General features: G+C 45.8%; 1 protein-coding gene across 4 annotated transcripts in view; it reads right to left on the bottom strand.

Moving 5' to 3' along the window:
- The window catches only part of MAPKBP1 (mitogen-activated protein kinase binding protein 1), a 787404-nt gene extending 774836 nt beyond the window's left edge, over positions 1 to 12568 (bottom strand). For 3 of the 4 annotated variants that reach the window (XM_069638801.1, XM_069638804.1, XM_069638802.1), the window contains exons 1-2: positions 12099 to 12568; positions 9996 to 10397 (exon numbers count right to left, since the gene is read on the bottom strand). In XM_069638801.1, the coding sequence (XP_069494902.1) occupies positions 9996 to 10115 (120 nt within the window). In that variant the 5' untranslated portion in view covers positions 10116 to 10397; positions 12099 to 12568. The remainder of the gene's footprint in view (positions 1 to 9995; positions 10398 to 12098) is intronic. The other variant, XM_069638803.1, reaches the window with a different exon arrangement.
- Between the last annotated feature and the right edge of the window lie 13468 nt (positions 12569 to 26036).

The following is a 26036-nucleotide window of genomic DNA, read 5'->3' as shown; positions in this document are numbered from 1 at the left end:
GCATTTCTTGATTATCGCGTTTACATGCGGTTCTAGGGTTAGCTCGTAAATTAGGATTCCAAGATTTGTTTTTTTTTTACAATTTTGAATGGTGTGGGTGATGTTCCCAGTTCTGTGGGCCATGAAATGTATGGGTTGCTTCCTTGGTTTTCTATATATAAATCAGGATTTCTGTCTGGCCCGGGATGACTGTGAGGCTGTTGGTGTTAATCCATTTGTACAGTTCTTTGAGACAATCTTATAGCTTTGTGTTCTCTTGTTCGATGCCGATTTTGAAGCAGATTCGGGTGTCCTCTGCTTAGTTGTCGCAAGTGAAGCCATGTCCTTCGAAGAGGTTGATTAGTGGTGTCATGCAGATGTTGAAGAGGAGTGTGGATAGGGAAGGTCCTTGTGGTACTCCACAGGTGGCATCCCGCAGTGCAGATTTGAATGGTTCTATCAACAGTTTGTTCTTTCAGACAAGAAAGATTTAATCCATAGCAGCAGTGCGTCGGTGATCCCTATTTCTTCCAGTCTCTTGATGAGGATATTGTGGCTGACTATCAAACGCTGTGGAGAAGTAAAGTAATATTAGTGCAGAGTTTGTGTTGGGAGTCTGCATTGGTCTTTAGGTCATCCCAAATAGAGAGATGTGCCATCTGTTCCTTTCATGGGTCTGAAGCAGACTTGTGCCTGGTCCAATAGTTGGCTTCGTGTTCTAGTGTTAGTTCATAGAAATAGGTCTCTAATAGTTTTGCCGGATAGTGAATGTTTGAGATCGGTCTGCAGTTAGAGAGGTCTTACATATCGCCTGTTGTATCCTTGATGAGTGGTTTGCTGTATGCAGAATTCAATGCTTGCAGTACCCTCTTGCTTGAGAGTGATCGGTTGAAGAGGCGGTGCGCCCTGTGTAAGGATTGATTTATAGAGGCCCGGTGACCAGGGCTCCATTGGGGAGCTGCATTGTTGCTATGTTTCCACAGCTGGAGGAATTTCCCTTGACATTTGGGTGAAGCTTAACAGCTTGTTGTGTGGTCCTGGGGTAGGTAGGGGATGGTCCACAGTCTGGTTGATTGGTCTACTTCGTACAATCCGATGTATGTCAGTGATTTTACTTTTTAAAGTGGTCTGAGATCATTGCACAGTTTTTGTGAAGGTACCGGTGCGTTATTACATCCAAGGAGATTGCTCATCTCATTTACCATATGGAGTAGTGTTGGTGGCTTTTGTGATTCAGTCTGAATATTTCATTTTGGCTTTTGAGAGTTTCCTTTTTGTATGCTCGAATTTGTTTTTGATAAATTCTTCTTTTGGCATGGTCGTAGTCTTTCCTCCATTCTAGTTTCCATTTTTTTTCTCATTGCATTGAGGTGGGGGTGTAAACCAGCTTGTCACTGCTTTATTACACGATTACAATAAAGGTTTTTTTCTGGGGAGATGCAGTCTATTTTAACAATCCATTTCTGGATTAGGTATACTTCATGTAGGTCAGTTCCAGGTCTTCCAAGTTACTGCGTTTTATGGTAGTATCAGGGGGAACTTTTGGGGCCATTTTGGTGTTTTAGATGGTAGGTTGATCACAGGCGGTATAATGAGGTGGTCGCTCCATAGTATTTGTATTGGTGGTGCAGTGGAGATCAGTTTTTTGTTGGCAATGATTGTGTGAGTGTCCTGCTGAGTGTGTCGCTCTTTTCACCATCTGGTGTCATTTCATTGTCTCGAGCCGTTAAGCGATTTTTGTGAGTTTGAGTGCTCTTCTTCAAACCATGTATTGAAGTCCCCGAGGATTATCAGGTGATCCAAGTTTGATGGCCAGGTTCGTGAGGGATTCTATGAAGGTAGCATCATATATCAGTGGTCGTAAAAAGGAGTATGAATGTGAGGTTTGTTTTTGGGTTCAGTGTCAGGTGAAGGACGAGGGATTTGCAGTTTGATGTTCAGCAGGTCAGTAAATTAATATGAGGGGAGGGAGTGAGCGACTGAGGGATACAGAATAACCACTGGCACACCAGTATTAGATGGGGAGAGAATGTTGCCGTAAGCCATCTACAAGTGAAGAAACAATGTTATTTAAAAACGTGTCTGCAACGAGAAGAGGGTCTGGTGGAGCAAGTGAGTATTCTACTGCTTTCGAGTCCTCTAATTATCAGTAGACCGATTTTGCGCAATGCTGATAATTCAGAACAGCTCTATGAAGACTGCTTGCGCAGTGTGAGAGTAAGGTCGCAAGCACTTGTCTGGGTGAGCCAAGAGAGTTCCAGTTACAAAGATCTTGCTTGCTTACGGGGCATTTATTTGTACTTATTACATTACACACCAATATAACTGGAAGTGCCCCATTAAGTAGGTTCAAACGTAGGCTAGTTACATTTGGAACTGCACACTAGCATAACTTTTCTTAAATGGCTCAGTAGTGTCTGGTCCCAAGCCAAGGTGGCAGCCCAAAGCAGTATCCCAGTGGAGGGCAAGCTCTGATGGGTAGGATTCTACAGGAGTCACCAACCTCCATTCCCTACAGATCAGACGTGTATGCGCTAGTCCCCTAGATCTCTAAATCAGAGGCCAGTGTCTGAGCAGAGCCGACACCAATCTACTCCACCTGCGCAATTGCCATGGAAACTGTATCCTTGACCTTCACAGGGGTGGTTTGTTCACATCTCACCCAGTAGACTCTTGCTGATCGGAGTAGCGTCTCCACTTCACACCATGCAAGTGGGTCCTGCACAATAATCTATAGACAGAATGCAGTGTTCAATTAGGTATTGTGTAATGGGTTCGTTTTGGAGTAGCATATGGTTTGTTTTGTCTTCAACTATGAAAGTCCTGAGTACAACCTGTGAGGTTATAGGGGAAAAGAAAAAAAAAAAAATACAAATATATATATACATACACACACAGACCAGGCAAGCCTATGCTCCAGTCACCTAGATCTCCATAAATGACACTGCCGATCATGGTGTGTAGGGGGGGGGGGGAATTGGATCGTAAACGTCCACACTTCCTTTTTTTTTTTTTTTTTTAAAAAGGGCGACCAGTTGGATTACATATTAGTTTGTTTCGATTTGGCCCACCCGAAACAATTCTAATGCTGATTCGTGCAGACAAAAGTGAAGGAAGCACAAGAGTGAGCAATGAAATGACATGGGAAGTCACCCGATAGAAGAAAGAGGGGACCCTGGAAGGCACGGGTTTAAAGGCTTCACGCTTCCTCACTTATTTGTAAAGAATATAGCCACACTCAGGTCCAATGTATGTGCACATCATGCTATATCGAATTTTTGCTTTGAAGTCAAAAAGTGACCACAGGCGTGGCTTCCAGAACAGCTTTTGCTCAGTAGGTATTCCCTGCAACTCGAACAACACTGCAGATAGATCTATCTATCATACCAGACGTTGTAACCTCCCTTTGAGCCCTCACAGCGTCAAGATAGGGCTACTGCTGCCGGTTGGCAAGCAAGAGAGGCATAGCATAAACGTTTATGGTTCTTAATCCTCTCCCTACACCCAGTGCCACCACCTTCCCAACCAGGTATTTCAGGGAGTGGAAGCCTGTGAACGGGGCTACTCACAGGGCCGCTCACCCACCTGCAAACTTCAATACACAACACTGTAATGATGTGCTTTACAACAAGTAGATTCAATAGTCCTGCAAGTGGCATTTACTCATGTGGCAAGTTACATATAGCAAACTAAGTACATAGGTGGACCCGTCTGCTCACAATACTCACATTAGCCAGGTCAACTGGCCCTTGAACTCCACGTGAACATACTCTGTCGTGCCATGTCACAAATGAAGAGGTGTAGCCGATTGACTTTAGAGAAGTCAGAAATGTGAGCGGAGAAGCAGAGAGTGGAGTCGAAGATGACCCTGATGTTTTTTGCCTCGCAGGTGGGTGCTGGTGCTGGGCCCAGGGAGGCCGGCCAGACTGAAAGTGGGAAAAGCGGGAGCAGGGGTCCCAATGCGAACGATCTCAGTCTTACTGGCGTTGAGGCAGAGGTCATTTGCAGCACACCAAGACTGAATAGCGGAGAGTCAGATATGAGCGAGGAGAAGGAGCCGGCCGAGGGTAGCCTGAAAGATAGTTCTGTGCCATCTGCGTAAAGTTATAGGTGAAAGTGGCAATCACATGTGCCAAGGCAGCCATATAGACGTTGAAGAACCAAGGGGAAAGGATACATTCCTGGGGGAATGCCAGAGGTTGAGAGGGCAATAGTCGAGAGAAAGGCTCAGAGTTCCACCTGGGATAGGCGATTAACCAGCCAGAGCCTGACCTGCGATTCCCAGGGTGTCACGGAGGTGTGCAATCAGGATGTTGTGGTTAACCGTGTCAAAGGCAGAGGAGAGGTCAAGGAGAACGAGACCATAGGGAGCGTTTGTCTCAAGATTTCAGAGCAGGTCTTCACGGGGTGTTCAGAAGAGCCGTTTCCGTGCCTCTGGATGCGCCAAGTCAGACTGATGGTCATGGAAGCAGCCAATGGATTCAGGGTGAACGGTCAGCTGAGTGATAGCCAACTTCTCCAGGAGTTTGCCCAAGAAAGGAGTGATAGAGATAAGGCAGTAGTTTGCAGGAATGGAGGGGTCGGCAGAGGGTTTCTTGAACAGAGGGTGGACAGGGGAGTGCTTAAGGGCAGTTGGGCAAACGCCACTGGAAAAGGAGAGATTGCAGAGATCAGCCAAGGCTGGGGCGAGGGAGTCAATATTGTCCTTAATGGTTTTAGAAGGGCAGAGGTCCACCTGTTTGGATGAGGCCTTCATAGACCGGATTTGTCTGGCGACCTCATCAGGTGTGATGGGAGAAAGAGGAGAAGGTAGGAGGGGGGCCAAGGGAGGCTCCGGTGTTGGTGTATGCTGTGAAGTGGAAGAGGGGGAGGAGAGCATGTCTTGGTTTTTGTGATGAAGTGTGCAGCCAGGGTCGAGCAAAGGTCCTGGGTGGATGTGAAAGAAGGAGGCTGATGCAGGATTGACCAGTTCCTTGCAGACTGAAAAGCTTGGTTGTATTGACTCATACTACATATGTGTATGCAATTACACAAATAAGCAACACCACACCCACATGTCCATAAATAATATGCATAAAAACGAAGGAACTGTCCACCTGTAAATAAAATGTACAGACGACATGGCCCCACACTCTAATGTTCATGTTGACTTGACAACACCATTCCGTGCAGAGAAAAAAACTGTGCACCTGAAATAAACACCCCAACCGTCGGGTTCAAATAAAATGGCGGCATAAACTGAAAAACCCACATGGGTCCTAAAGGGACAAGGCCACAACACAAACATGAAACAGCCTTAAACATGGCACACCAGTACCACCCCGTGAAACAGCCCATCCTCTATATATGGGCCACAACACAGATACATGCTATAGTTAGAGAAATATAACCAGGCAGCTCGCACACCTACTGCTAACAACGTCGTCACCCAACCACAGTCAACATTTCTTGGATCTACAAAGCTGCCAAAAACAAAATCCAGTTTAAAGAAAGTTGAAACGTCACACACCTCTGGGGCTTGCCACCGCCCCGTTAGGCATACCCCATAACTCCAATCACCATGCGCCTCACAAGTCCATCAGGATGACCTTCCCCATGGCGACTACTCCAAACTGGTGCACTGCACACCTGATGACTGAGAACATGGACGTTCATTAGCTTTGTTGCGGGAGAACCCGGCTGGAGTTCACTCCTTGACGGACCAGAACACCTCCACAACGCTGAGCGCCGGGCAGCAGCCGCACACGCACAAAAGCCCAGCCATATGACTGACACGCTCTTCTCTCCTCCCATGATGTCACCATTACAGCAGCAAAGGTGGTGCTGGTAGGTCGTCCTGCTCTCCCCTCCACTACAGTCTATTAGCCCTCTGTTACAGTCAATTAGCCCACGGACCACGGAAACCCTGCTACAGAACGGAGTGTGAAGGCGCCGTACCGCCAGCACTCCTCCAGGCTGAGGACAGCACACCCACGGGCGAAGTCTCTGGGGCCCTGCCATCGGTACCGGACTGCAGCCAAACCCTCCGACTGAGCCAACACTGTGCCAATGGCCCTGATGACCAGTCCCACTGGACAAACCTCTGAGCTTCTATGGACTGGGTAGAATTCCAGCTCTCTGCACACGCTGAACTCTCAAACTCCACGGACTCTGCAACTCTCCGGCTGGCACATACTTTCACCTTCTGGGTGTGGGAAAGACTTGCGGGGGCAGTGTGGTTTGCTGCAATCCCCTCAGCAGCCCTCAAGTCAGGATCCTCTGCTTTGGACCGGTATTCTCATCGCGAATGATAAGGTAAGCGGGGCTCCAAGCCCGTAAGTTTCACTTCTGCTTCATTATCCTCTAGTCAGCTGCACGCTCATTGTCTGTATGATGGTAGGTAGACGGAGACAATGCGTACACTAGATTCCCCACACCCATCCAGCCAGCTACCCTCTCTCAACTGCCCCAATGGTAGCTTTAGAACCTCGGGGCGCACACGTTCCACAAAGCCCAGAACCTCCGACATCACACTACTACAAAAAAACTTTAGATTGTAATTATGTTCATGCTTGAGACCATGCAGAAGCTCAAATTCATCAAAAAGAAAAAAAAAAAATACAAATCACAAGTGCTCACAGTAGCGTATGACGGTCCGTTTACATGGGCAGGTCTGCGTTAGGAATTGTGCACTTGCTGCCCATCTGAACTGCCATAGGCACAATTCATTTATTACAACAGCACCAAAGCTAGCCTACTAAAGCTCATAGAAGCTATGAAAGAGGCGTTGAAGAGAACCACCATACACCTATTTGGGGGGTTCCTGCCAATACTGGAGCGAGCAGACGCTGTATTCATCATCTCCATAATGTGCCCTGAATGTGGGGCAATCGATAGTACGGCAGATAAGGTACCTGCCTGGGTAGGCTAAAGACAAATTAAAAGAGTCACAAAACGAAACCTCAATTAATTCAGAATTATTCAATCAACAATCATTCCCTAGAGGTCCCCTTGGAAACACTAAACGACCATAAAAGTACACAATGTTCGACATTTGAAGATCGCCATCTGAATGATCCATTTTTAGAAGTGTTCCATTGCCTCTAGAGTAAACTTCACCACTATACAAACACCCAAAACTAAAGTAATAGATAACGTGAGACATCATACATTCACATGAACACGTGCGATGTCTGCATCCATTAGTATAGAAATATTACTCACAGGGCCAGTTGGACCTGCTGTACTGGAGAAACTGATGTATCCAACTTGTGTCACTTACAGCCATCTATACTTACCGGTTAGGCAACTACTTAAGAATAAACTGCTTGCTAGGATTTCATCTTCATTAACTACCGAACTTTGCTTACCGTTATAGAGCTCGTTTCTACATTAAACGCAAATGCTCAAAAGCTGTTCAAATGTTTCAGCCTCATAAAAATCTGTCTTCATGACTACACATTGGATTAGTGCATTTAAAAAAGACAAAAACAAAATATACATCTTTCAAAAGACCGCCGAACGTTTGCATCCATTTATTACCAATTCTTACGCTTATTGTATTAATAAAGTAAGCTCAGTTAGGGCTATTAAATCAAAAGGAGTTTGCCACTTGGCCCAGTCAGTGGAACATTAAGAAGTGGTACAGGGGCTCAGAATGCTGTGAATACTTGCGTCCTCTGTAAAATGCTCAGATAGTGTACTAAAGTACTCCGCCAGGAGCCAACTCAAATAACCTCCACCCAAAAGGATTAGCAGAAAGAAAAAAGGGCTAAAATAACAACAAAAAAATGTAAACAAAAACCAAAAAAAACTCCCAAAAAAACTGCTCTATACAAACACCTGCTGAAACGTTTACACTTGACCGGTCTTTTTAACTTAAACACGTAATTCTATCGAAATGGCAGTACAAAGACAAAATTATTCACCCGACCTCATGGTTGCTCCGCTTATTAACGACGCGGGATGTCATGTCGGCTAACCATCTGTATTAGGCCAGGCAGCAGGTAGAGTCACTTCCACGATGGCACGAGGACACCAACTGAGGGCAATCTCCATAGGAGGAGCTTAAGAAGCTCCCAAGACAGCCGACTTGGCGTTTCATATTCTGAGATGATCATCAGAGCCCTTGTGACAGAGCATCTTCCTGTGGATTGTGAGGTCACATGCCAACAACTATCCCAGAACTCTAAACAATGTGAAACTGCTCCATGGAAGAGTGATGCACCTTGCCGGTCGCTGTGGAGTGAATTAGGATCCCTAATGAGCAGCACTAAGACTCATATGCAGGAGTGGCCTGTGCAATTAAAGAGAGCTGTGCCCTATTTGGAGAAACAATTATTTGAGCACTTAGCTCTTCACTTGTCAATTTGCCAACTGAAAATAGGTGCAGCATTCTCAACATAAATGCAGTATGAACCCTGCAACCCTTTAACGGTTGCAATAATGATAGTGTCCTAGCGGCTTAGTGCACATGCGTTGTTTAACTAGTGTGCAGAATGTAATGACGCAAACCACAGTGACTCCCAGTACAGGATCTGATCAGAGATATTCAGTGGCCAGGGGTGTAGACATTTGCTTTTCCTAGGGGCAACTGGGGGCCAACATCTAAAAAAAACAAAAACGTCCCATTACAAGTACAGGGACTTTGACGGGGGGGGGGGGTTCCAGAGCACCTTCATACTCGACAACCCATCAGTGGCGCCATCTTTCAACATCATATGTGAGTTTTTCACCCCTTCACTTTCCAGGGAGCCATTGCAAACTTGGATTTCTGACATACTTCCCTTGGCCCCCAACATTTGGGAGGGCTTCTAAGTAGAAGGGCTTTGCTGTCGGTTTTCTTGGGCCTGACTTCAGCATGTCCAGGCTCACCATGCAGTAAGTAAATTCCAGACATACCGCCCTGGCGCAGCAAACACCTTTTCCCCAGCTATCTTTCCTCTCAGCACTGTGCTCCACAGAATACCGTTTGAGTCCCACAATACATGTGGGACTAACAGATCCGCCACCTATGCCTTCCTGAGCCTCTCATCTATCCCCCCCCCCCTCATCCCAACCATCTACCCAGATGTGCTCCTCCCTACCACTATTGAATGTTCTAGCATACTACTTACTCCTTTACCTCTGACACGCAAAGTGTTTTGACATCAAACTATGGCAGAAGGCGCTATACAAGTGCAAGATAGCGGAAGTGCAGCAAGAAAGAACCACGGAAGAAGCGTCAAAACACTGCAGGTTGAAAAACAGCAAAGTCAAACGCAAGGATAGGTGCTATCAAAGAGTTTTGATGGTTACAAAATGTGAAAAAAAAATAGACAAAATAGATTACTGACAACGTGCATCGTTTTAGAATCGAACAGGGGTAGGTAAAATTGCTGAGATCATCAAACCTGTAAAAGCAGTCTACTGGTTTACAACATGGCACCAGGTGCACATTTTGGGTCATAGGTATTGCAACAGTTTACCAAAATACATAGAGGCTATCCATGAACACCCAAAGGCAATCTTGGTTCCATCAACTTTGGTTACCCCAAATGCCGTGTCAATCCCGACAGGAGGGAGGGCCACTAGCTTGGAATGAGAGTTCCATTTTGAAGGGCCCACCGCCAGACAAGAACGGAAAAAAATTAATACTTTTTTTAAACTCTAATATCAGACCAATAAATAGTTACCATCGAGTAACTGAAAGGCATACATTTGGTTAAACTCAGAATGACGCCAGGTGTGTCCATGCTAAGTTTCGGTCCTTAACGCAGTGCGAAGCGTCCCAAATGCACATCTCAAAACTATAGTGGCAAAATGTTTCAGCCAGTGCCATTTTTTGACGGGGGTCGGGGGCAACGGGAGAGCAGGCTGCAGAAATCATTGCCAATTATATTCATGAAAAGCACTGCGTGAACACCAATACCAGGGGCAAACCTGTCCAAGTTCACATGCAACATCAGAGAATGGGTGAGGCAAGCAGCGTTAAACATGCACCCCCTCGCACATCAAGGCGGCATAACGGGCAATCAAACTACGGCAGAAACACTGACCTTACTGCCAATGTCCTCTTTTTTGCTGCCAGGCTTGTGTCTCCGGAGTTTGATGGAAGGCGATCGCAACAGGTTCTTGATGCGGCTGGTGATCGTGGGCACAGCCTCCACGTTCGCCATGGTCGGGAGCGAAGGGTGGCACTTCTCAGAAGCTCCCACTCAGCCCTTCTTTGGTCAGTATGAGAGGTTAACCCAAGTCTTTCAGAATCCCAACATGAGTACAACTTTGAATTTACAGGCCGGCAACCAGCCCCTGTCCCATCGGCTCTGCCACCGTGTATTTATTTTAATAGCTCGAATTGCAGGGTCACTCTCCACGCACGATTTAAAAGCCCCCAACTACAGACAGAACACACATGCACCCTTCAGAGTGCCAGCTCAGTGTCCAAGGAAATCAGCAACCTGAAACAGAAATACAACATTGAGTTAAGGCGGCAGGTCCTGCATTTTAAAGGCAAGCAGGGAATAAAACATGCACTTGGGCTGTCACTTAGCAAAATAGTTTACAAACTAAAAAAGTAGCCGTTCTACATTTGCAATGTTGTGATGTCCACAAACACGGGGAGGGGAGAGCATCACAATAGGTTTCAAAAGTCTCAGTCTTTTAAAACGATCCATTGGCTTCCATGCTATGCTACTGGAGAGGGAAACCCCATGCGATGCCACAGCCGACTGCCTTCTTCCCAAGCAATCGGGCTGCACTCCGGCATGAACACAACACAGCTCAGCTGCGAGTGTGAAATGCCCGAGTCAGCAGGACAACCAGCCCGTTTATCATTTCCTTCTTGTTTTGCACGGGCAGTCACGGTGTTAAATGTACTGTAAGGGGGAGGAAAGAACAAAAAAAAAAAGAACAAAAAAAAAAAAAAACAGTTTCCGGAGGTCACCCAATTATGGTTTAAAAAACAGCTGCACTGGAGCTCGGTGCAATACAGCAGGTAAAACGATTTGACTGTCAATTAGCAAGTCTTTCAAATAAAACTTAAGCCGGACCAAATTAAGGTTGACCTCTTTCCAGTCAGTTCCGGTTATAGAGAAACGCACATGCACTTGGCGCTGTACAGCAAAGCGCTCAACATGAATATTTGGCAACGGCCAGTGAGCTTATGCACGCCGTGTGTTGCTCAGCACACGGCCGGGTTTGGGGTGCTACTGATACCTAGAGTGGTATTCTCGTTATACATTACCGACAGCTGTGGTGAGATTAGGCGCTGCTAGCGCAGCGAAGATTCGTACCCTGCCTCCAGGCACCAATAAGACGCAGAAAACACTTCACTTAAAGGCTCGTACTCAACGACATAGTAAGGAAAACGCAATGCAGTAGAACACGATGAAAACAGCTAGAGGTCAAGTCCTAAAAAAACAATTTTTACACATACATTTTAAAAAAGTGGGGGAACTCAGTAACATATCAATTGAATGTGGTGTCACCAGACATTAGCAGAACAAGGTTCCCTCTGAAAAAGAAAAAAAAAAAAAAAAAAAAAAGTGTGGTGGGGGTAGACTTCTGAAAACTGTGAGGGGGGGGCTCCGTCCGCCCACGTGTTCACTCGATTTGAGCCCAGATTATAAAGCGCTATGCCAAATGAAGCCAACATAAAATAAGTACTACTAGCAAAGCTCTGTACATGCCAAATGAGGTGCATTTTACAGTAATGCAAAGCAAACCTCATGCACTGCTGCAGCTGTAAAAAAGAATACTGATAACGCAATGTATACTCCGGTCTACTGCAAATGCACCCCGTGAATTGCCACTTAACAGAACACATTTCCCTTACTACTGAGAAAGCACATACTCGTAGCTAGAAAAATGAACTGCACAGAACCAAGCACTGCACATGCATTCTACCCTCTAGCCCCCGATTTAGCAAGACCGTGGTAAAGCCTTTAACATAGGAGACAAAAGAACGTAGGTTGGCAGGCTAGTGTACAAGAACACCATTCAAACTGTGCGCTGCAGGCTCGCAGTGGGTATTTGGCTTTTTGGGAAAACAATGAAATTGGTCTGACAGAATTAAGAGACATTTGGATAGCAACACTCCTCCTTAACAGAGAAGGCACACACACACTCTTTACTTCTTGCCCTCAATTGATGTACCATACCTGCTTGGATGGGAAGAGGCGTGCATCGAAACGTACAGTTAAAAATATACACCAAATAAATAATTGACAAAAAAAATAAATAATCCTCATCTGCAATCCAAGGTCGTGTACTATTCAACCGAATGGTCGGTTATTCGAGGTCCGAAGATACGCCAAATAAAAACAGCGTCAAAGAGGGCTGAATATCCAGGCAACAATAGCCCACAATCCACTAAGTGCTGTAATGCCCAATGGGAAATAGCGCCAGGTCCCAGCTTTTCCTGGGTAGTCCAGAGAAGAGGGTGCAGAGCTGCAGCAGCAGAGGAGGAGGCGCCCCCTGTTCTCTGCGGTGCTCGGGCTTTTCTGACTCTTCCTGGCAGGCTCTATGATAGCCTTCTCCTCTTTCAGCTGTTTCCTCCTCCTTTTCCTCCAACAGCTCCCCTTAACAAGCCTCTCTCTCTCTCATGCTCTCTCTCTCTCTCTCTCTCTCTCTCTCTCCTGCGCTCTCTCTCTCGCCCAGCAGGCTCTGATTACATTTTTCTGGCAGTCGTTGAACCGTCAAAGCAGCGACACAGAAAAGGGACAACGCAGTGCAAAGCCTTTTTCTTGAAAGCGCGCCGGTTAAATCGGCCATTCTAAAGCCACGGACTGGCTAATGAGCAACAGTTATTTACAATAAACACCTCTTATGGTACATGTGTGGAGCTCGTCGTGTTTTAACCTATTTGTGAAAGAAAATAACTAACTTGTTCTTGTTTTGAAACCTGTTATATATATTTTCCCTTTGCGTTTATTTGCGCTACTTCTGTTTAGAGTATAAAGTCTGTCTAGGAAAAAATAATAATTTGGGACTTTCTGTGTATGTTTCAGGAAGCTCACGACCTGAAGCACATCTGTTGGTGCAGGAACATGTTCCAAGATGGCCGTCGCGTTGAGAGCGAGAGAGCGAGCTCGAGCCTCACCGCCTCTGGTCCTGTCAGACCTCGACTTTATAGGCCATAGCTGTTAATAACAGTGAGTCGGATTTTTAGAAATATGGAATTCTTAGCAACTCATACTAAATATGTAGGTGTTTATCTAGTTTTGGATTTGCATGGTTTTAAAACGGGGAAAGCAGAAAATGCCCAAGCACCTACAGATTGCACTGATCTGGATCGTGTTTGCAAGTTTTCAGAAATTGCATATTACAGCCAGATCGAGTACCTTCCACGTTTTAACACAATTCTCAGTCTTGTTTATCGGAGTTCGTTAGTCTACTTCCCGTTTTTAATACAGAGTTTGTGTTTCAGTTAGATTTTAGCCTGCAAGTAAGTTGGTGGTTCCCCATTTACTGCTGTGTCTCAAAACTAGGAGTTTTGTACCATACATGCTGTTGGGAGGCGTGGGGGTGTTGGTTGGCCCCATGCTGTCATACACTCATGCGCTCCGCATTCACACAAGGAGACACGCTGGAGACGTGTTGCCAGTCAGGTCCCTGGCGCGAACTGCCGGCGGGCCATATTTATTTTCTACAGCGCATGCGTGAGCCTCGTTCCCGCTCACGCATGCGCACATTGGCGTATTGCTACGCAACATCCCTCCTTTTTCCCCAAACAGTGAACATGAACAAACATTAGAACTAACAGTGCTCTATTACACCTTTAACTGTCAATGCGGCACTGATTACGAGGCAGGGTCCATAATAAAGTCTTGGAACCTCTGCGGCGGCTTGCACCCCGCCCGGCTTGGGTACCTGTGTGCGTCAGCCTGAGGCAACTCGTGTGTCCCTTGAGTCTCTGGCGGTTCATCGTGTCTCAGTGGTGATCCTGCATCCTGCTCTGGGCCTTGGGAGACGGTCTCTTCCGAGCTTGCAGCTCGGATGCGCTTGAAGAAGGAGACGTTCCTCGTGACTGTTCCTCGTGCATTGGCGGCAGTGACCATAGATCCTTTGACATGTGTCACTCCCAGTGGCTGTGTTTCGTATGGTAGCGACAGCTTTCCTTCCGGTCTCCTGTTTCTCACCAGCACGGTGTCTCCCACGGCAATCTCCTTCTCTGGGAGTCCCCTCCGGGCGCTCTCTCTCTCATTCTGAGTGGCTCTCTCTCCTCGTACCTGTTCGTCATCGATTTCTCCTGGATGTCGACCTTCAATCTCCGGTAGCAACCCCCTCGGCACCCGTTTGAAGAGCGCCTCCGCCGGAGCGACCCCGGTTGACCGATGCAGGGTCGAGCTGTATTCTCGCAGAAAGTCAAATAGGTTGCGTCGGAAACCTTCACTCCCATTCATTGAGATGCGAAACACTTGGTTGAGCGTTCGCATAAAACGCTCTACTTTGCCATTTGCTCGTGGCCAGAGGGGGGTGACTTTACGATGCTTTATCCCTCTTTCCTCACAATAGCGCGCAAATTGTTGCCCTTGGAACAGGGCACCGTTGTCTGAGCATATCTCCAGGGGAAACCCATGAGTGGCGAACATCTTCTCCAAGGCCATGATGGTGTGGTCACTGGCATTGGACTCCACTAGCTCCACTTCTGGATAGCATGACCACTGGTCTGTCTCCACCAGAAAGTATATTCCACGGCCTGTGGACCCGAAGTCGGCATGTACCGTCCCCCATGGCTGGTCACTTCTTACCATGGTCTGGATCGGCGGTCCTCTCTCCACCGGACTTGCGGCTTGGCAGGGAACACATTTTCTTACAAACTCCTCCACTCTGCTTTCCAACTCCGGGAACCAGACTTTCAATCTCAGACGTGCTTTCATCTTGGCCATCCCCTGGTGGCCATTGTGGGCGAGATGTAAGACCTTGTCAACCAATGTTCTTGGAATCACAATCTGGTGACCCCTCAGCAGGAGGCCGTCTTCAGCTACAGTCAACTCATGACGCGCTTTCCAGAGAGCTTGCAGGTCTTTTTGAGCCCCCATGTTCCTCCGGGAGTTGTCTTGAAGGACCTCACGCCACTCATCGCTAGCTATCGCCTGTCGGATCTTGATGAATGTCTCATCCATGTTGGATTCCTCCGCTATTTCCTGGTGGGCCAGGGCGACGGGCAGCGCTGATTCGACTGCCAGGTGTACGGCCTCCACGCAGTCTGCCACCTCTGAGGAGTCTCTGGACCTCCCTACACACGGGTGGCGGGACAGATAGTCCGCAGGGTTAAGTGTTCCTGGCCGATACAGTAGTTTGACACCGTACTCCATTAGTGAAAGCATCCATCGCTCTATGCGAGGTGGTGGTTTGGACGAGGTCCCTGATAGAATCGGGATGAGTGATTTGTGGTCTGTCACTACGATGACTGGTTTCCCCAGAATGTAAATCCGGAAGTGCTTGCACCCCCATAGTATGGCCAAGGCTTCTCTCTCAATCTGGGAGTATCGCCTCTCTGTCTCAGTGAGGGCTTTACTTGCATAGGCGATGGGTCTCATGGTCCCTTGATTGTCCGCCTGCATGAGGACCGCTCCCAGGCCCACTGGGCTGGCGTCGACCACAATTTCAGACTCATGGTCAGGGCTAAAATATGCCATGGTCTCCTGTCCTGATAGGGCGTTCTTGATGTCGTCAAACGCCCTCTGTTCTTTGCCGCTTCAGTTCCATGCAACATCGTTCCTGGTGAGCGCTCTTAAGGGTTCCGATACCGAAGCTAGGTCGCGGATGAAGCAACCACAATAATTTACCATCCCCAGGAAACTTCTAATTTCCGCTGGAGACGTCGGTGGGGCGGTGTCAGGACTGGCTGGGTTAGTAACAGGAAGAGTAACAAGATTAACATTGTGCCTTCAGAGCTGGCTGGGTTGGTTGTGCTGTTAGGACTGGCTGGGTTAGTAACAGGAAGAGTTTGTACATAGAATTAACATTGTGCTTGCCCAAGTTAAGATGGAGAGGAAGAAACTTGATTTGATTGGTTAAAGGAACAATGATATGTTTGGTTTGCCTGATTGGTGGAGAGGACAATGGGTTTGATTCTTGGGAGGTTTGCAAGATTCTAAACCGCCTTTCATCCAGAGAAATTCAGTGGCTGGTTGTACATTAGTTAAGCTCCTTAAGTAAGGCCTTTTCAGAGCTCAGAAGATCTACCAAAGAAGTAAGAATATCGTTTGCTGATCCAGTTTGAACAAGAAGTCATCTGGTGGGATCGTTCCTTTAAAGATTTTAAGATTGTCACAGTGAACTTTCATTTTCTTTAGAAGAAAACTTAAAGAGTTAACAAATTTCAAAGTCATTTGAGAAAAGAGACGTTTACAGTTAAAGTTATTATAAGGAAGACAAGCTTGAAGATAATGCGTAGGAGTTTAAAGTAATTAACTGCGTGTAATGTTCTTAAAGACTGTTTAATGTGTGCGCGAGCTCGCAAGTCGTTGTTTACGTGTTTTTGAAAGCGCGCGGGTATTCAGAGCGATAGAGCGCGTGTCCAAATAAATTGAGCGAGCGAATTTTAGCGCATGTACATTTTTAACGTGAAAGACATTTCATGGGAAAGCGCGTGTTGTTTTGCGATAGAGCGCGTGCCCAAAAGAATTGCGCGAGTGAATTTTAGCGCGTGTCCATTTTTACGTGAATGACGTCTCATGAGAAAGCGCGTGTTGGTTTGCGATAGAGCGCGAGTCCATTTTGGTGAAGCGCGAGTTGTTTTAAACGCGTGAACTGTTTTACGTGAAATACGTTTCGTTTCTCCGCGTGAGTTCGGTAGCGATAGAGCTCGAGTCCATTTTAACCAGTGCGTGTTATTTTTTATCGCGTTTATGTTTTTTTTCACGCGCGCGGGTTTGTAAAGAATCGCGTGTGTATTTTAAACGCGAGGACAATTCTTCACGTCTTCTGATTCCACGTGTTTATCGCACACGCTATTTGAGGAAGAAACTATACGTTCTTTGTGTAAATAAAGAAACTATTCACACGCATAAGGAAAGCAGTATTCCAGGAAGTTAAAGAATATTTTTTTTTAATATAATTTATGCAAATTAACTTCAATACTTCAGAGAAAGACTACAATTTATGAAAGCATTGAAAACTACATAAGGTTAAAGAAACTTTGAAGCAAGAAGAATATCTAGTCCCGAAAAGGTGTTTGCAAAGGCCATCACTTTAGAATTCTAGAGAGACTTGAGTGGCTTGAACTATATGCACAACACAAGATATATTTACAAGATATTCCACACAGATTAATAGCCTCTAAGTCTTTTACTGAGGTTTAAGAGGTAAAGAGTTTAGAGTTTATTTAGAATAATTTTAGAAAAGAGGTTTTTCTTATCATATAAGTAACCAGGTGTATTTGTTTACCACAGATACCAGAGCCTACCAGACGGTTGCAGGGCTGCAGTGTCTCTGTAATTATTTTCTCCAAATTCCCCTTTCCCTTTCTTGGGGTTTTCAGCTCAGCTTATATTTAAGGGTTGAGAGGTGAACTCCTAGTGGGGGTCTGTGGGGCCAGCATCAGCTCCTGTGGAATTCAGTCAAGCCGGACCCTGACAGGATGAAAGGCCCACGATAATATTTTCCACCTGAGCTGATATGGATCCCACAGAGGCACTTGCAAGTTCCATAAGGGACATGTTTTCAGAGTTAAGGGAGGAAATGAGGGCTGTGCGAAAAGAAAACCAGGAATTACAAGTCAAGTTTGAAGAGTTAAACTCCAAGGTTACCCATAAGGGTGAAGAAATTTCTTTGGAGTCAAGAGATTCAGAGAATACTAGTAGATAATTACCAGTGTTATTTAGAGAGGATTTGGGTGAAGGAACGAGTTCTCAGGGAAGAAGTAGGGGAAGTTTGAATATACCTGTAGGTCCAGTCCCCTTAGCACCTCCAGAGCGTTTTGGGGGAGATGCCAAGAAATGCCAGATTTTCCTTACCCAGTGTGAACTTCATTTCCTTTGTAGACTTGAAGCTTTTAATACAGATGCTTCTAAAATAGCTTTTATGCTGTCTTACCTTACTGGTGAGGCGGCAACTTGGTCAGTATTATTAGTTGGTCAAGAGAATCCTATACTAAAGAACTTGTTAGCTTTCAAGTTAGAATTTAAAAAGATGTTTGACAGACGCCAATTATCTCAAGAAGTAGATGGAGAATTATTAGAGTTAAAACAGGGAACCAAAGATTTAGCGTCTTACATCACACAGTTCAGATCTTTAGTATTAGAGAGCAATTGGCCAGAAGAGAAGCAATCCTCTTTATTCTATAGAGGCTTGAAGGAGGAATTGAAAGATGCCTTATCTACAATTGTTAATAGACCTACTTCATGTGAGGATTTAATTAATCTTGTCATACAAATTGACTATAGATTAGGGGAACGCAAGGCTGAGCGTAGAAGAGGAGGAGTTGAGCAACCCAGAGTTTTCCCTAGAGTTGATAAAGGAAGATTAGAATTTGTAAATAAAGAATTGAGAACTGGGAATGCAGAGCGAGTAAATAAAGTGAGAGGTCCTTTAACTAAGGAGGAGAAGGATAGGCGAAGACAGAATAATTTATGTTTATATTGTGGGAAATCAGGACACTTTGTTGGAAATTGCCCTTGGTGTCCAAAAACTTCTGCATCTACTAACAGCTCCAGAAATCAGCAAGTGGCAAATACAATCCAAGCAGCGGTACCACATATTATATTGAATGTATCCTTGTATATTAAAGAGGAATTAAAGGGAAGTGGTCCAGTAGTAATAGATTCAGGAGCCACTGGTAGCTTCATGGATTGGAATGTGGTTAAAGATATGAATGTGCCTTATGTGGTAAAAAATATACCAGAGTATGTGAGAGCAGTGGATGGGTCTCAACTGACATCAGGTTTAATTACACACAAAACAATCCCATTGGAAATGGAAATTGGAGGACACTGGGAGGAAATTGTGTTTGAATTGATTGACACTCCACAGTTGAAAATAATTTTGGGAATGCCTTGGCGGACGTATCATAACCCTCAGATTGATTGGGGAAGAAGAGTGGTGAAATTAGATTCTACTTTTTGTGTTACAAATTGTTGTAAAGAAGTAATTCAGGAAAATGTTTCTAGTGGTAATTGTTCAGAAGTAGTGGAAGGTTTGGTGAATTTGGGAACTATAGTACATTCTATAGGGGCTGTAATGAGAGAATTACCAAAGTGTTACCATGATTTCAATGATGTGTTTAGTGAAAAGGAAGCTAATGAATTACCTCCTCATAGAGAGTATGATTGTAAAATTGATTTAGAACCAGGGGCCCACATTCCTTGCAGCCGCATCTATGCCTTAACAGAAATAGAGAATCAACATTTGAAAGATTACATCCAAGAAAATTTGAATAATGGGTTCATCAGGCACTCTCAATCGCCAGCAGCTTCTCCACTATTTTTTGTTCCCAAGAAGGAAGGCACTTTACGAACATGCATAGATTATAGGGCATTAAACAAGATAACAATTAAAAACAGATATCCGCTGCCTTTAATATCAGTAATGTTAGACCAGATTCAAGGAGCCTCAGTATTTACCAAACTAAATCTTCGTGGTGCATATCATTTGGTGCGAGTACGTCAAGGTGATGAATGGAAAACGGCATTTAGAACAAAATCTGGTCTTTTCGAATATCAAGTAATGCCATTCGGATTGTGTAACGCTCCCGCGGCCTTTCAATTTTTTATAAATGAGGTATTAAGAGATTTTATTGACATCTTTGTAGTAGTATACATAGATGACATTCTCATTTATTCTAAGGATCTACTGCAACATGAAGAACATGTAAAGAAAGTGTTACAACGACTAAGGGAGAATAAACTATTTGCTAAGTTAGAAAAGAGCCAATTTCATACCATGGAAGTGGAATTTTTAGGTTTTATGATTTCTCCCAAAGGTTTGGAAATGGATATGAAGAAAATTAAGGCAGTTGAACAGTGGCCAACTCCAACTTGTGTTAAAGATATCCAAAGCTTCCTGGGCTTTGCAAACTTTTATAGGAGATTCATTAAAAATGTCTCTCAAACTGTTGCTCCTATCACCAAATTATTGAAGAAAGTAATGAAATTTGAGTGGAAAGATGAAGCGGATCAAGCTTTCAAAACATTGAAGAACTGTTTTACATCTGGACCGATCTTATTACACCCAGATCCTTCACAACCATTTTTTGTGGAGGCAGATGCTTCTAATGTTGCAATTGGAGCAGTGCTTTCTCAACGGCATCCTGAAACTGGACAGTTGCATCCTGTGGCCTATCTATCTAAGAAATTGCTTCCAGCAGAAGTGAACTACACAATTACTGACGGAGAACTCCTGGCAATCAAGAGGGCATTTCAGGAATGGAGGCATTATCTGTTGGGAGCAAGATTCACAGTAACCATTTTAACCGATCATAGAAATCTTCTGTTTTTGAAATCTGCCCGAACACTATCACCTCGACAACTTAGGTGGTCACTTTTCTTTTCAGAATACGATTTTGTGATAACATTCAAGCCTGGGCGGTTAAACGGTAAAGCGGATGCTTTATCGCAACAAGGATCTTCGGGAGAAGTTCAAATCAATTATTACCAGAACCAGTGATTGCAGAAGAAAAATCTATTCTAAGTACTACAAAGGAAGAGAATCAGCTTCTTAAAAAGATTCTAAAGGAATTACCAGAAGATGAAATTCAATCTTGGTTAGCGGAGGATTCTGGAAGACATTTAATTGAAGGATTTCCATGTGTCCATTCTAAAATTTACCTTTCAAGCAAGGAACTGCAAAAGGAAATTATGCAAGAATGTCATGAATCCAAGTTGGTGGGTCACCCTGGAATTCATAAGACTATTGAACTGGTTGAAAGAAAGTTTTGGTGGAAAGAAATGAAAAAGGATATTGAAGACTATGTGAAAACATGTGAAGTCTGTGTTCGAGTAAAGTCAGGAGGAGGAAAACCATCTGGGTTATTAAATCCATTACCAGTACCCCCTAGCCTTGGTTTACAATCTCTATGGATTATATTGTAGATCTTCCCAAAGATCAAGGTTACACTACAGTATTAGTAGTTGTGGATTTACTAACTAAAGCTGGGCATTTCATTCCCATGAAAGGAGAGGCTTCTGCAAGGAATCTGGCAAAAAGTTTTTTGCAAGAAGTGGTACGATTACATGGTCTACCAACACAAATTGTATCAGATCGAGGGTCTCAGTTCATTTCTAAGTTTTGGCGAGCTTTCTGTACAGAGTTGGGAATTGAGGTATAGCTTTCTTCAGGTTATCATCCACAGACCAACGGCCAAACAGAGCGAGTAAATCAGGAGTTGGAAAAATATATTAGAGCTTTTTGGCAAGAAAGAGGAAGTTGGGTAGATCTTCTTTGGCTAGCAGAGTTTAGTTATAACAATTCTGTCAAGGATTCTACTAAGTATTCTCCATTTTTTAGCAATTATGGTTTCCACCCACGATTTTTGAAAGAAGTGTTGCCATCTGAGTATTCCAATCCAGAGGTTGAGCAGCGATTGACTTGTATTAGAGATGGTTTAGTGAGAGCTAAAGAAAGTTTGGAAAAAAGTAAGCTAAGATTTAAGACATTTGCTGATAAGAAACGTCGTAAAGCACCACATTATCAGGTGGGTCAAAAAGTTTGGCTGTCCACAAAAAACCTACGTTTAAAAGGAAGAACTAAATTTAGTCCGAGATTTATTGGTCCATTTGAAATAGAAAGAATAATAAATCCCGTAGCAATCAAACTGAAATTACCTGCAAGTATCAAAAGTCACCCTACATTTCATGTCAGCTTAGTGAAACCTTGTGTGTCAGGAACTAGATTGGGAAAACCACCACCAGCAGTTTACACAGAGGAGAATGACGAAGAGTTTGAAGTAAAGAAAATATTAGATTCCAGGATTGTTAGAGGTACCTTGCAGTATCTTATTGACTGGAAGGGATACGGTCCTGAGGAAAGATCTTGGGAGGATCAAGTAGATGTACATGCCCCTCAATTGATAAAACAGTTTCACAAAAGGTTCCCTGCTAAGCTAGGCCCTGGGACAGGGCTTTGAAGAGGGGGGTACTGTCAGGACTGGCTGGGTTAGTAACAGGAAGAGTAACAAGATTAACATTGTGCCTTCAGAGCTGGCTGGGTTGGTTGTGCTGTCAGGACTGGCTGGGTTAGTAACAGGCCTTTCTTGGGGTTTTCAGCTCAGCTTATATTTAAGGGTTGAGAGGTGAACTCCTAGTGAGGGTCTGTGGGGCCAGCATCAGCTCCTGTGGAATTCAGTCAAGCCGGACCCTGACAGGCGGCTTCTCAGATGTCTTTCACTTTCTCTGGTTGGGTGAAGATACCCCCTGCATGGAAAACAAAACCAAAAAATTCCAATCTGTCCTTCAGGAACTCACACTTTTCTTTGTGTAGTGTTAGACCGAGATTGCGCAGCCTTTCAAGGGTGTTCTCTAGGCGCTTTAAATGTTCCGCCTCCGATCTGGCAAAGACCAGGATGTCGTCTGACATGTTGATCACCCCCTTGAGTCCTGACAGGGCCCCTTTGATGGCATTTTGGAAGACCTCTGCCGCGGATGAAACCCCAAAACTGAGCCTTTTGTATTGATATAACCACTCATGGGTCGTAAGGGTCGTAATGTATCTTGACTCGGGGTGGAGCTCTAACTGGTGATATCCAGATCTTAGGTCAAGTTTTGAGAACACTTTCGCTCCCTGGAGTTCCCCAACAATATCATCCAAGGGGGGCGTGATGTGGCGTTCCCTCTTGATTGTCACATTGGGTAGCCTCATGTCCACGCAGATACGCACAGCACCTGGTTGTTTAGGCTTTGGGGCCACAACAATTGGGGAGACCCACGGGGTGGGGCCTTCCACCCTTTCAATGATCTCTCGGTCAATCAAGGACTGCAACTCTTTCTCCACCTGTGCTCTCAGATGGAATGGGATGCGGCGGTGTTTGAGCACTGTCGGTCTCACCAACCCGTCTATGTGAAGACATAGCGGATCCGCTTTCAGTTTCCCTATGCCTCTACAGATGGTCTCGAACCGTTGTAGTAGACTCTGCAGGTCAGCGCAGTAGACCGCAAATGAGAAGTGCACGAGGCTTAGCGCTTCTGCCGCAGCGCAACTTAGAAGGGAATGCGGACTCACGCTTGTGACAAAGAATCTTGCTTTAATTTTGTTCTGTCCATGAGTCACTGGGACTACGAACACACCTTGGATGGTGAGAGGTGTGTGTCCTCCAAAAGCGTATATGCATGCCGTGGACTCTGCCAATCCTGGTGGATCAGGCAGTGCATTGTAGTGTTCAGTCGCTAGCACGCAGACGGATGCTCCAGTGTCTGTTAGGACTGGCGTGGGTGTTTCCCCAATGTTTACTGTGCACGTGGGCTGTCGTCTTTTCCCTGGGCCCTTGGCGATGCTGGAAATAAAGAAGATTTTGTCTTCCTCTTCCTCCGCGATGTTCAAATCTTGCATGCCTTGTTCGACGGATGACACTCCCCTTATTCTCCGAGTGTTGCCTCTGCCAACCCTCTCCGGTCCTCTCAATGCTGTAATTGGTGTCGTTGCTCTGCACACCCTGGCATAATGTCCCGGTGTGCCACACCGGCCACAGACTCTTGATTTGGCGGGACACTCGCCCACGTGAGGCAGGTCATACCCGCAGTACTGGCATGCTGGGGCCTCGCCGCGCACTGTGGGGTTGTCTCCATTTCCTGGCACCCATCTTGCCTTCCCTGTCGCGGAGCGTCCGACTGCAAAAGCCTCTTCCTCCTTTTTCACATGCGTAGCCGCGTCCATTTTCGCCCCTCTGGCATCAGCCAGTTCGTACACTCTTCCCGTGTCCAAGATTTGTTGCAGGGTCAGTCCAGGTTCTCTCAGGACTTGTCTCCGCAGTTTCCCGGAGCTGCACCCTTGCAACAACTGGTTTCGAACCATCTCCTCTTCGTTTCTCCATCTACAAGAGCTTGCTAGATGTCAGAGTCACGCACAAAACTTGTCCAGTGACTCATCTTCACGTTGCTTCGAACGCGCACATGACAAACCTGTCAAAGTCTACATTTGCCATGGGAAGAAAGTAGTCCTTGAGCGTTTGTTTCACTGCATCATATGTGGCAACTGGGATGTTCAGAGAGTCATAGATCTTGTGGACCTCCACCCCTGCCGAGTACACCATGATGGCGATCTTCTCTGCATCATCCGTGACTCCTGAGGCCATGAAGAACCTTTCTAGCCTTTTCACCCACAGGAGCCATTTTGGTCCCAACTTAGATGGAGGGCCCGTGGTATCAAATTCGGGCATGGGAGCTAGTGTACTGTTCATCCTGCGTGGGATAGGGGCAATGGCACCTTCTAGTTCATCCTCCTCCCCCATCCCGGCGTATGGTACTCACAGGAGACTGCTGGACACCTTCTGCAGCGGGTGATCTGGTCAGCCGGGTCCACTTGTGAAGTGGTGCTTTCTCCCTGCACCCTTTCTCTTCTTTTTTTTTTCTGTGCCACTGCCCTGTGGCTGCAAGGGCTGTGGGGTCCAAAAATTGATGTCAGGCTATGCAGGTGGCGCACGAGCACCCTCACGGGCCGCTAACACTGCACTTCACGTGCAACCTAAAATGGCCGCCGGCCACACGCGTAGGTCCGTGTCGACACGGAGCAACGTTCGCCTCCTCGAACGCTGTCGGAGCGGAGGACTGCTCTCGCGCCGTCCTCGTCGCCAGTGTTGGGAGGCGTGGGGGCGTTGGTGGGCCCCACGCTGTCATACACTCATGCGCTCTGCATTCGCACAAGGAGACACGCCGGAGACGTGTTGCCAGTCAGGTCCCCGGCGCGAACTGCCGGCGGGCCGTATTTATTTTCTACAGCGCATGCGCGAGCCTCGTTCCCGCTCATGCATGCGCACATTGGCGTATTACTACGCAACACATGCCAACCCTCCTGATTTAGGCCGGAGACACCGATTCTTCAGTGAAAAATATAGTTATTTTTCATGGTCTCCTGCCTAAAATAACTGTAGCCCCAATGAATTCCTATGTGTGTCTACCGATTTCCCTGTGGAAATCTCCCTCCCAGGTGCGTCTGAATGCTGGCATGTATGTTGTACCTGCTGTGTTGGCTCAAGTTTAGGCATTTTTCACACTGGCCAGGTGTCCGCAATCTAGGTGTTTTTTACTTGCAGTTTTGTCTCAAATTTAGGTGTTTTTCCCACTTAACAGGTGTCTCAAATGTAGGTGTTTTTTACCTGCTGTTTTGTCTCAAATGTAGGTGTTTTTCCCACTTGCCAGGTGTCTTAAATCTAGGTGTTTTTTACTCAAAGGGAAGAAGAGAGGCATCTGAAAGTGAGGGAGACCTACATAGTGCTCAACTCCCACGCTTTTGGCAGTGTTACCCGCCTTGTAAACAGCTGACTCACCTGCCAAGACTCCCACACGCCCATTCACTTCAATGGGCTCTCACCCACCAAAAACAAAATCGGGTGTTTTCACCCGCCTTTGCAACACAAATGGTTGAGAGCTGTGGACCTAGGTGTATCCATCCCCCGGAGAGGGTCACAGGGAAACAGTGGAGATAGAGGGACCAGAATGTACGACAGGGGAAGAGATATAGGCCACAGTCAATCAAAACAGAGGGGGTAGGATAGGGTACTGCCTGTAACCAACCTCACTAAAAAACTCACCCTTCTGCATACACTTCTCAAATTTGAACTAAACATAACCATACCTCGACACCACAACCATGAAACAAACCACACATAGCCACGCCTAACAGCACATGACGGCTACCATCCGAAAAACCCACCTAGGCTTAGCGAACAGTGTAAACTGACCTAAAGCAGCCAACAGCACATCACAGCTCTCTGGCTCTTTCTCCCGCTCATTCCTAACTTACCTCCACATCCCCCCCTTTGCTTTAAAGATCCGCCAGAGCGCTAAGGGGCCACGCAGGTGGCAACCATGCATGGTACAAGAACCTTTAACATAACATACTAACAGGATGTCTAGCAAAGTACAGCATGGCAGGTGGAATACAGGGGGTATCTGCTGTCATTTTCTCTTGGTGATTGGTTTACCTCTGGCCAGAATTTGTCC

This window comes from Ambystoma mexicanum, chromosome 14, assembly GCF_040938575.1.
Source record: "Ambystoma mexicanum isolate Mex_15411 chromosome 14, UKY_AmexF1_1, whole genome shotgun sequence".
In the NCBI taxonomy this organism is placed as follows: Eukaryota; Metazoa; Chordata; class Amphibia; order Caudata; family Ambystomatidae; genus Ambystoma; species Ambystoma mexicanum.
The sequence above is the reverse complement of the archived record's forward strand: the minus strand, read 5'-3'. Positions and strand labels throughout refer to the sequence as shown.